Source organism: Ovis canadensis, chromosome 1 (assembly GCF_042477335.2).
Source record: "Ovis canadensis isolate MfBH-ARS-UI-01 breed Bighorn chromosome 1, ARS-UI_OviCan_v2, whole genome shotgun sequence".
NCBI lineage: Eukaryota > Metazoa > Chordata > Mammalia > Artiodactyla > Bovidae > Ovis > Ovis canadensis.
The window spans coordinates 104425877-104436916 of NC_091245.1; the positions used below are offsets into that span (position 1 = coordinate 104425877).

Consider the following 11040-nt stretch of genomic DNA (forward strand, 5'->3'; position numbering starts at 1 on the left):
CCTCTGCCCTCCCCACGGCCTCCCCTCCCATATCCTCTCACACATGCATTAAAAGACGTTGCTTCAGATCACATGTTCCCGAGGGAATGGTGACCCAGAAGCCTGTGAAGAGAAGACGACATTGCAGGAGACGATGAAAACCTCTGGACGGAAACAACGATACCGTGGAGCTAGACAGAGTCTAGGAAAACTGAGGCACCGGGTCCTACACAAGGAGGGTCAGGGGAGATGAGAAGCGGAGGGGGAGGATGGTACTCACACGACAAACCTTTCTTCTTCTCAGCTACTGTGCAGCCATCCTACATATAAAGTCCCACCAGCAGCCCATCAGGGAGCCAACCAAGACCCAACAAAATCCAGTAATGAAGTCTCGAGGGTTCAGAGGGTCCAGGATAGCTGGAAGGTCTAAGCGGTAAGACTCAGAATGGGCAGTGGAACACAGCCACTAATACTAGTGGTTAAGAGACCGTGGAAAAGAGCACAGAAACTCTCCCATCTCCCTGGCTGCCAGCCTCGGGCTCAGATCAGAGGTGTTTTAGGAACAGGATGGTATGCGCGTGATAACAAAGTCACATGGAAAATCAGCATCACAAACTGAGTTTATATAAAAAGGAAGGATAAATGAAAAGAAAGAAGAGCAAGATAAAAATAATCACCAAAATCTTAACACCAGTTCTATCTGAATACTGGAATTATAGGTGACTGTTTTTCTTTGCTTTGTTTTCAAATTATTTGTACTGAGGCTTTTTTTTTTTCATTTGTATTTTACAGCAGAATAACTCACTACTAGAGGGTAAGAAGGCCAGTTCCACCACCAAGGGATTCACAGCAAAGGAACATTCAGGAGCCAAATTAATCCTTCCTCTGAGACCCAAAAGAATAGATGTTAATTGCAGGAGGTTCTAAAGCAACACAGTGTGTTCACATGCCTTTCTTAATCCAGTGCAATTACATCCACCTTGGGTAATGACACACTGCAAATGTTACTCATAACACAGGCCAGCTTTCCTCACCCAGCCCTCCTGCTGTCCCCCTTCCTCCTCCACCATAGTTAGCTCAGGGGCCGAAATGCTCTTGGGGGACAAAAGTTCCCAAAATGCCTCTGATTTGAGCCCATGTCTGGCATCCAGGGAGATATGAGAGTTTCTATGCTCTTTTCCAAGAGGCCTGTGGTTCTTGTCATTCCATCTAGTTTTTCCCCTATCACTGCCTCTGACCCTCCTCATCTTTCCCTCCTCTCTGTCCAAAGAGTGGACTTGGCCAGGGGTGGGGGAAGGAGAGGTTGCCCAAAAGGAAGCCAGTACAGGACTAAGTTAGATTGACCTTATGGATGAAGAAACAGGTCTGGGGGATAGTGCGTGGCCCAGATTCACAAGTCACTGGAGGTTGGTCCAGGTTTAGAGCACAGGTCCTCCCTGACCCAAGCCAAGTCACTGGTGGTTAGTCCAGTTTAGAGCACAGGTCCTCCCTGACCCCAAGTCAAGTCACTGGTGCCTGGTCCAGGTTTAGAGCACAGGTTCTCCCTGACCCCAACTCAAGTAACTGGTGGTTGGTCCAGTTTAGACCACAGGTCCTCCCTGACCCCAGGTCAAGTCACTGGTGGTTGGTCCAGGTTTAGAGCACAGGTCCTCCCTGATCTCAAGTCCTCAGAAAAGTTTTTGATCCCTACCCTTCAGAACAGAGCAGAGATTGCAAACCTCACAGGTCACCTGGCGCTGCTTCAGGTCCAGCCAGAAAGCTGACCACTGGATCGCAGGTGGTCAGGATCTCTGGAAGCCAGGATCCAAGGGAGATTCTGAAAAATAAGAAGCAGGAGACAATGGGGCAATGAGGTGCCTTGGATGGAAGATGGGGGATGGCAAGCGAGAGGCGTTTGCCACGGCCAATTTATATAAGCTACTTTCCATGGAAAATAAATCGGATTATAATAGCCCTAGGATCATCTTCTTGGTTGATCAAATATTTATCAAATATTCACACTGAGGCCCAGCCTTGTGGAGATTTGGAGATTTAGGAGGATCTGATCTTGTCTGGAGAGTGCTCATAGTACAGAAGGAAAGACCCTGGGAACCTACACAGATGAGAACAATGGTCCTATAGTCTCTCACCTTGGGATTCTCTGAGCACGTGGATGAAACAAAAGAAAGAAGTCACTAGAGACTCTCCAACCAAACTGATTATTTTTTACCCTGTAGGAAGTGAGAAGATTTGCCCTAAGTCATCCACCTAATTTCAACAGGTTCAGCTATTGAAATAAAGAGTATCATTGGAAGAATGAACAAAAATTAAGAATAGCCAGAAAGTCTTAGGAACAAGCTTTCCTGGCCAAGACAGAGACTGGATCTAGATTCTGATCTTCAGTAGTAAACCCTATGAACAGTTAGTGAGTAAGAGAGAAGTTACACCCAAGGCCCAGGGCAGGCGAGGCAATTTCTGAAAGCAGCACGTAAGCACCAAAGAGGATTCAAAACCCAAGTGGAGGGAGCACTCACCTTGCCCTGCTTTTCAATGACCCCCAGAAAAGAAGTGCCTTGGCGTGGTCACCTAATCCAGCACATGCCTGAAAAACTGGGATTAAATGAGCAAAGAAGATGTGGTCCAAATATACAATGGAGTATTGCTCAGCCACAAAAAGGAACAAAACTGGGTCACTTGTAGAGACATGGACAGACCTAGAGACTCTTATACAGAGTGAAGTAAGTCAGAAAGAGAAAAACATATATCATATATTAACATATGTATGTGGAATCTAGAAAAAAGGTATAGACAGTTTTATCTGCAAAGCAGAAACAGAGACACTGATGTAGAGAATAAATACATGGATACCAGAGGGTTGGGGGGATGAATGGAAGATTGGGATTGACTTATATACCCCACTGCGCATAAGACAGGTAACTAATGAGAACCTACTGTATGGGAAAGGGAACCCTCCTCAGTGTTCCGTGTTGACCTAAAAGGGAAGAAAATCCAAAAAAAGAGGGGGGATATATATATATATATCTCTAATTCACTTTGCTATACAGTAAGACACTAACACAACATTGTAAAGCAGCTATATTTCAATAAGCAATAATTTAAACAAAGAAAAAATACTAGGATTAAACCCTTAGGCCAAAAAGCCTTTAAGGCTATGGATTTGAAATGCTTTTGCTTTTCCCTCTGTGTCATGTTGACTTCCAAGATTCCATTTGACTTGGGATTCAGTTAAAACAACCTGGATTATCCACCCACAGACACCAGTGGAGACGGTGGTCAAAGAGCCAGCATGCTTGGACCTGCTATCCCCACCATGTATGAACGTCCTTAGACGGGTCAAGTGACATTGCCTATCTCAGGGCAGGAGATTGGGCCCACAAATGCTGCTCACTGCTCCTCCCTGCTATAAACTTTCTGTGTAAGCCCAGGAAGTAGGCCCTGAGCCCTCAGGCTACAGAGCAGCTGCCCACCTGTGAAAGGGCTTCATGACATCAGCAGTTAATTTCTAGGCCCAGAGGCTAGAGCACACAGGCCCAGCAGCTTCCTTGAGCATGTCTGCTCAGCTCTGAAAGACTTTTACTGTCATTTTAACAACTCTCTGGTCTCACTGCCAGCACCTGGAGGTACTATTGTCAGGAGAAAGCAGACAGTCACCACTTGGATCTGCAGGAGGAGTACTAAGCTGGGAGGAGAGACCCAGGTTCTACTCTTGGCCCTTCTGTGTGGCCTTGGGAAGTGCGTTAGCCTCTCTGGGCTTTGGGTTTGTCATCTACCTCTACAATGACAGAAGCTGACTGGATGACCTCCACTGTCTTTCCAGCTGCTGCCATCCACCAATGCATTCGAAAGTCCCTGGGGAGCTAGGAGAGCCCATATAAGGTTCCTCTCTGTCCCCTGCTTCCCAGAGGGCACAAACCTGAGCCTGACTTGGAAGGACAGGGGGTGCAATCCCTTTGTTCTGCCCACATCGATCCAAAAGAAGAGGTATGCAGTGCTTAGAGAGAACACAAGGTTTAGAATCAAAAGACCTGAGTCCAAATCCTGGCTTTGGGAATTTGAGCAATTGCATTGGCCTCCATGAGGCATATCCTCAGCTAGGGAACGAAGATAACATATCCCCAAGCACACAGGACGGTTATGAGAAATGCATAAGACACGTGACAGCAGTCCTTAAACCCAAGAGTCTGTCCAGACAGGAAGTCCCTAGGTGCATGGCTCACCCCACATGCTACAAGCTCCTTGGGAATGCAGGACATCTCAGCCGCCGTCCTCCTCCTCCCTGCAAGTATGAGCTCCAGGAGCACCTGAAAGAGATACATCTCAAGAGTAAACCCATCCTGAGAAGGTCCCAGTAGGCCATCAAGAACTAAAGGAGACCCTGATCTCAAGGTTTGTCAGTGGCAACTGGACAAAGGGGACAAGGCTTCCGGTTGTGTCACTGCTGCTGCTGCTGCTAAGTCATTTCAGTCGTGTCCGACTCTGTGTCACCAGCAGGCTGGAAAGGTACAATCATTCCTTAAGACCTCTGAAGGGGAAAGTGGCAAAAGAGATGGAAACAGTGGTCGGGATGAACCCAGGGAAGCTTCCTGGAGAAGGAATTCCAGCAGCTAGAAGCTGCTATCGTGCTGTCCTTCTGCCCGATCTCTAAGTAACAGAAACTGCTGACCAGGAGGGCTGGAGAGAGGAGACAAATGGCAACCCAGGGGGGTGTCTGGGGCTGTGAGATGCCTCCTGGTCTGTGACTAAGAGAAAACTTTTCCCATTGAATATAAACAGCACCAAGGGCTTGCAAGTTCTATGCCTGACCTGCCAGTGCTCCTGAACCCCTGCCCTGCGTCCATTTTATTCTTTACAAGCCATCCATTGCCCTTTTTTCCTCAGGTAGGTTGTCAACACTCAGTCATGAGAATGCAAATATGAAAATTAGGTACTTAAAGATGGTGATGAGCAGGCTTATATCAAACTGGGGGTTCCTCAGCTCAAGAGCTGTGATCTCCCCTCACACTGGGGATTGCCTGGGGGACAGGGGCCAGGTCCTGCCTCCTACAGGGCCATCAGTCAATGGGTTCCAATAATTCCCTTCAATTTACCGTCAGTATTAACTGAGCACCTGCTAATGCCTAGCTATGAAAGATTTGCTGTAAGGGCCATCCCCTCTAAGGATACAGTTATAGGCAGGAACCATGACTTCATTTGTGAGGCTACAGAACCCAGATGTACTAGCAAGCACACATGCAGATTGAAGTGTCTAAAAGTTACAAGTTTTAGAAATCTGACATGCCAAATGTTGCAAAACTCCAAAGACTTAAGTGTCATAATTCTATAAACTTCCATCATTTCCTCATTGATAATGATAATATATAATCAACCACTTCCACACAGATATCCCCCTACTTCTGGTTGAAAGGGATAAAATGGAGAATCAGGTTCATAATCTCACACTTGAGGCAAGGTTAACTCAGAGCCACAAGATCGAGCACAGCTGTCAATACCATGTTGCATCAGCCTCTTCCACATGTTAAGAAAGTACCAGTTAGCAGATTTTCCTTATTAAACGTCATACAGAGTAGCAGAGGCAGGCATGGAGTACCCCTCCCCCAAATCTACCAAGGGGATCCATGCACAGCTCTAAAAACTCCTCTGCAATCCTTAGCACACTGCCCAGTACACTAGTGTCGGCATTAGAGAAATTAGCTGGAAGGAGTCTTGTTCAGGCTTCAGAGACAGGAAAGCAGAGCAGACCTCTGACCTTGCTTCTGACCTGCCTGGTCAGTGCCCTGACTATGTGCCTGCTCATGAGTGCCCCGATTTTTCTAGTAAAACCAGCAGCAATATAGAAAAGACAGGGAGCAGGTTTTAGAATTCTTGAGCCCCAGGAGGAGGTCTAGCCAACCACGCCCGGGGCTTAACAAAATCCTCTGACTCACAAGATAAAACAAACAGTATTGTAAAAAAAATTAAAAAAAAAAAGATTAATGTGAAACCAGGGCGGCAATTTGTTCACCAACTGATGACAGTATGTTTGTGGCCTGGAATTATAAGCGGGACCCCCAAAATTGCAATTTTGAAGTCTCACCCGTAGGATGGATGCATCGTCCAGTATCTTTTTCCAACGGAGACTCTAGATTGCTGTTACGTGGGGCTTCCCAGCGCTGTTTGAATTTGGATGCTATTTGGTCCCAGTTAGGTGATGTATGTGCTATTACATTCCTCTACTGTTTCTATTTCTCTTTTCTTTTAGTGATTGCATATTGAAAGTAAGTTAGATAATTCTCTATTAAATATTTAAATTATTTGTGTTTAACAAGTAGTTTCTTTTGTTAACAAATCTTTTAAATCTGAAATGGAAGTTGAAGCTTTCGGCAAAACAGTTGGTTGGCTTAATGAATAAAGCATTAGGATATTAAATCTGATAGAAAGAAAATATCATATCTTTCTTATAAGAACATAAATGCTCCAAACTAATACAGACAATTTCAAGATTATTAGCTCTTTGGAGTCACCTGCACTTGAGGTTCCCAAACTTTAGAATTTCATAAAGAAGTAACATCACCCTGAAAAAGAACTGTGATAACCAAATAACATGATAGCCAAATTCTCATTTTGACAAATAAGGACATGAAAGAAACAACTTGGACCTCTTGTCAACATCACTTTTAAAAGAAACAAAGCCTTAATATATACCCAAAAAAGGCAGGAGGCTCATGATTTCTGAATTAGACTTTCCTTTGCACAAACAGCCTGCTGACATCTTTTTATTTACATTTTCCTAAGGACTAGGGTACACACAGTAATGGGCCAACATGGGTCCACAGCCCAGTGTGGGAACCATGGTCCGCATCTTCTCTTCTCCAGTGAACCCAACAAAACAAAGCTGCCCTTTATTATGTGTCTTTTATTAAACCCACAGCTAGTTGGAGCCTTTTTTTTCCCTCCAAAACCTCCGTAACACTTCAGCTTCAAGCTGAAACATGCTTTCTCCAACAGATCTGGACTTCTCCCTCCTGGGTATTCTCTCAGGAGGGGAGCTCCTGAGCTCCTCCTGGGTTCACCTGGGTTCATGCTCTCCAAACTAAAACTAGCGCCACAAGTTTCTGAAGGCCACAGTCTAATCAGATCATGCAGATCATTAAAACTCCACCATAATTAACCATCAATTTACTATTGGTGCTGTCATTTCAACACATATCTGGGTGGAACTAACTTCAAATGTGATATCTGAAACAATAGCAGTTGAGCTCCAATGATGAAAGAAGAGGACAAAATGCTGTTTCTCATACACAGAGTTGATGCCACTGGTCCAGGGTCAGCCAGGAATTTCCAAGTTATTTTCCTAGATAAGAGCTCGCCTCACGCCATCTGTGGACTCCCTCACGGCTTCAGTAAAACAACAATTACCATTCTTATTTGATAGACAAGGTAACTGAGTATCAGAAAGTTTGTTCAATAATCAACAAATGCTTACTAAGTGCATCCGGTGTGTAGGCGCTGCATAAGGTACTGTGACTTTACGCAAGGTGATACAGCTGGCAAGTAGCACAGGGTGCACCCAAATCCAGCCACCTAATCTCAAGTCCCTTCCATTCCATGGCTGCCTCTTACACTGAGGTCAGTGTTACCACACAAGACGAGACCCCAGAGCTGAATGGCCACGGTGGGAAGAACCACATGCTCTATCTCTTTACCTTGTTCTTCTACAAGGAAAGTCAATAGTGAAGATCAGTAGTTTTAGACATTCATTGTCTTTAGGAGTAAATCAAAATTGCTACCATTGCCCCATTACTTATGGCGCTGTCTATGCTGTGCAACCCAGAACTGGGTGCTAGGTGCTTACACACTCTCTCTAGACAGGAAACAAGACAGGAACATCCCAGTGAAGCACATCCCGGGGGAGAAACTTGGCAAAGAAGAAACAGCATCTCTCTAAAATTCTAAGAGGTTCCAAGCAATAGGACCAGGAGCCAAAGAGTGGGATGTGAAAGTTCCTACTTCTTGGACCAAAGACTAAGAACTCCAGTGGGACTCTCTTAGGCTGCTTGAAGAGTCTGAGACCTATTGCTGAAGCATAGCCCTCTGGTGATGGCATGGGCCCCATGCCAGAAGGTTTGCAAACAATGTCTAACATCCACTCTGGCTGACCATCCCTGCTAGCCAGCCTGCTTCACAGTTGCATCAGAGAAGGGGCCAGTCATACAGGAGGCTGCCCATCTCAAGAATGCCAAAATCTTCATGAATGGGTCACCCCATGACTACAATCACAAGGAGGTGGGGTGACAGCCAAAGGTCACATAACTGAGGCCAAACATGTAAGGCTGGTCCAGATCGATAGCTGATGAGTCAGAACTCAGAGAGAGTATAAAACCTCAGAAGCTCCAGTGCTCCTCACACAGCCAGCATCTCCTCTCCTCACTCATCCTTACTGGTGCTTCGGGTAAGTGTGAGTTCTACTGGCTCTCATCTTCCATTGCCCAGGCTTGCATGGGCTATGTGGACCAGGGCACAGGTGGGCAAGGCCTCTCTCCCCTTTAGGACCTACAGGACCTCTGCTCTTCCAACTGTATCCATGTTCAGAGGGGCTTCAGGCAGGAAAGAGAGCTGAGCTACTGCTGTACAGATGGCGTTTCTGATCTGGCCAAAATGTAAACGCCACAAAGACAAGACTATCTCCTGTCTCTCTGGCACCCCTGTAAGAGACATGCCCTGTCCCCGGCATAGAAGTGCATTCTGCAGAGACTGTCCCAGACAGCCTGTGGATGGGCTGGATGGACTTTGTGAACTTGTAAGGAGGAGAGGTTGGGTGTACTTTCAGAGAACAGGAAGAATGATTCAGAGGATGCTGCAGATGGCGAGATTTTAGCAGTCATGAGAACCCATTGCCTGTTTTACACAAGATGTTCTGAGAGGGAAATGACTTGTGAGATGCTGGACACAATTCCTGCTAGTTTGGTCCCCTCAACCCAGCTTGCCTCCTTGGTAAGCTTTGCTTGATATCTCCTAGTTAGAGATGCTGGTCCAAAGGATCATTGGGATCCTTACTCCTGTTTCCAGACAGGACAATGAGGGAGCCTGCCTTTTCTGGTAACTGGTGGGTGATCATGGCTGAGGTCAGTGGAACAGACCAAGAGTTTCAACTAATTCTTGTTTGCAAAGAATGGGGTGCAACAGCCCTCTGGCATTGGAACAAACCTCCCTCTGTTGTGCCAGGAGTGGGTAAAATCCCCTACCCTAGGTGGAGGTTTGTGGTAATTTTCCATTTGCACTCAGTGTTGGGATCAGAGAACGCAGGAGTGAAATACTCGACCCATCTCATTTTACAGGAAATGAGGAAACGGAAAATGTATGGGTCATTTGCCCGGAGATCACACAGCAGAGGCCTGAAGCAAAGCTGGGAAAGAAAGAGAAATGGGTACCACTAAGTGGGCTATTTAAAACTGGGTAAAGACTTTCTCAGGAGAAGCACAACTCTTTTCTAAAAGCACTAATCCAGGAGTCCCAACTGAGTGCTCTTCCCAATCCGATCAGAAAGAGCATCAAGCCTGGCCGAGGCAGTGCTGCTCAGAGGATGATGGACGTTTCCATGGATGCAGCTGCCTCTGCCGCCGCATCCTCTTGCAGCTGGCCCACTGTTGCTCTCTGCTCTCCTTCCAGGGTTCTGTTCCTCCTTAGACAAGATGTCTCACCAGACAAAGCAGCCCACCCCTCAGCCCCCAGTGGGCTGTGGGAAAACCTCTGGCGGCGGCGGCGGCGGCGGCGGCGGCGGCGGCGGCGGCGTCTTCCATAGCGGCGGCGGCGGTGGCTCTGGTAGCTGCGGCGGCTCCGGGGGTGGCGGCGGCGGCGGCTGCTCCGGTGGAAGCGTCAAGTATTCTGGAGGCGGCGGCAGCTCCGGCTGCGGCGGCGGCCACTCTGGCGGCGGCTGCGGGGGCGGCGGCGGCGGCTCTGGTGGAAGTACCAAGTATTCCGGGGGCGGCGGCAGCTCGGGCTGCGGAGGCTACTCTTCCGGCGGCGGCTCCTCCGGTACCGTCTGCTACTCCAGCGGCGGCGGCGGCGGCTCCGGGGGCGGCTGCTACTCCAGCGGCGGCGGCGGCGGCTCCGGGGGCGGCTGCTACTCCAGCGGCGGCGGCGGCTCCGGGGGCGGCTGCTACTCCAGCGGCGGCGGCGGCGGCTCCTCCGGCCAGCAGGTCCAGTGCCAGAGCTACGGAGGCGTCTCTAGTGGGGGCGGCTCCGGCTGCGGCGGCGTCTCCTCCGGGGGCGGCTCCGGCTGCGGCGGCACCTCCTCCGGGGGTGGCTCCGGATACTTCTCGTCCTCCCAGACCTCCCAAACCCCGTGCTTGCCCCAGCAGAGCCACGGAGGGGGCTCATCCGGCGGCGGCTGCGGCGGCGGTTCCTCCGGGGGCGGCGGCTGCTTTTCCAGCGGTGGGGGCGGCAGTGGATCCGGCTGCGTGGGCGGCTCCTCCGGGGGCGGCGGCGGCTGCTTCTCTAGCGGTGGGGGCGGCAGCGGTTCCGGCTGCGGCGGCGGCTCCTCCGGGGGTGGTTCCGGGGGTGGCAAGGGCGTCCCAGTCTGCCATCAGACCCAGCAGAAGCAGGCGCCTACCTGGCCAGGCAAGTAAGGCCCCCCTGGACACCGCGGAGACGAAGAAGCTGGAGGAGTTCTCCGTGGGTGTCGATGGGCTTACCGCTCTCATGATATTGCCCTGAGGTTTCTCAGCCCTTCACATCTGAATCCACCAGAAGAAGCCACTGAGCTGGAGCTGCGTCTTGTTCTGCAGTTTTCGCTCCCTGGTTTCTATGCAACTACCTCTCCAGTACCTTCTCAGTCAATAAATTTGCAATTCATGAGAATTTCTGCGTTTCCAGGCATCTTTGCAGCTTCTAAGTTCATTCGTTCCATCCCATTCTTCTCCTTTTCTCCATCCATTCATCCACAGGGACATTCATGCAACAATACTTACTCTGTTGGGGGAGAATGGGTGATTAGATGAGAGTCAGCAGGGGAGGGAAGAATGGCTGGCAACCAAGGACCAAAGACATGAGTTTTCTGATTTATGGCGTAAAATCATGAGGTGA

The 11040-nt window shown here is 48.8% G+C and overlaps 1 protein-coding gene across 1 annotated transcript; it reads left to right on the forward strand.

The window, feature by feature from the left end:
- Positions 1–9337: 9337 nt before the first annotated feature.
- Positions 9338–10815, forward strand: LORICRIN (loricrin cornified envelope precursor protein). The gene is made up of 2 exons (XM_069574483.1): positions 9338–9411; positions 9625–10815. The coding sequence occupies exon 2, from the start codon at positions 9648–9650 to the stop codon at positions 10581–10583; it is 936 nt and encodes a 311-aa protein (XP_069430584.1). The 5' UTR covers positions 9338–9411; positions 9625–9647; the 3' UTR covers positions 10584–10815.
- The last annotated feature ends 225 nt before the right edge of the window (positions 10816–11040 follow it).

What these genes read in the sequence shown, in the direction of transcription:
- LORICRIN (XM_069574483.1), top strand. Translation starts at nt 9,648, where the DNA reads ATGTCTCACCAGACAAAGCAGCCCACCCCTCAGCCCCCAGTGGGCTGT.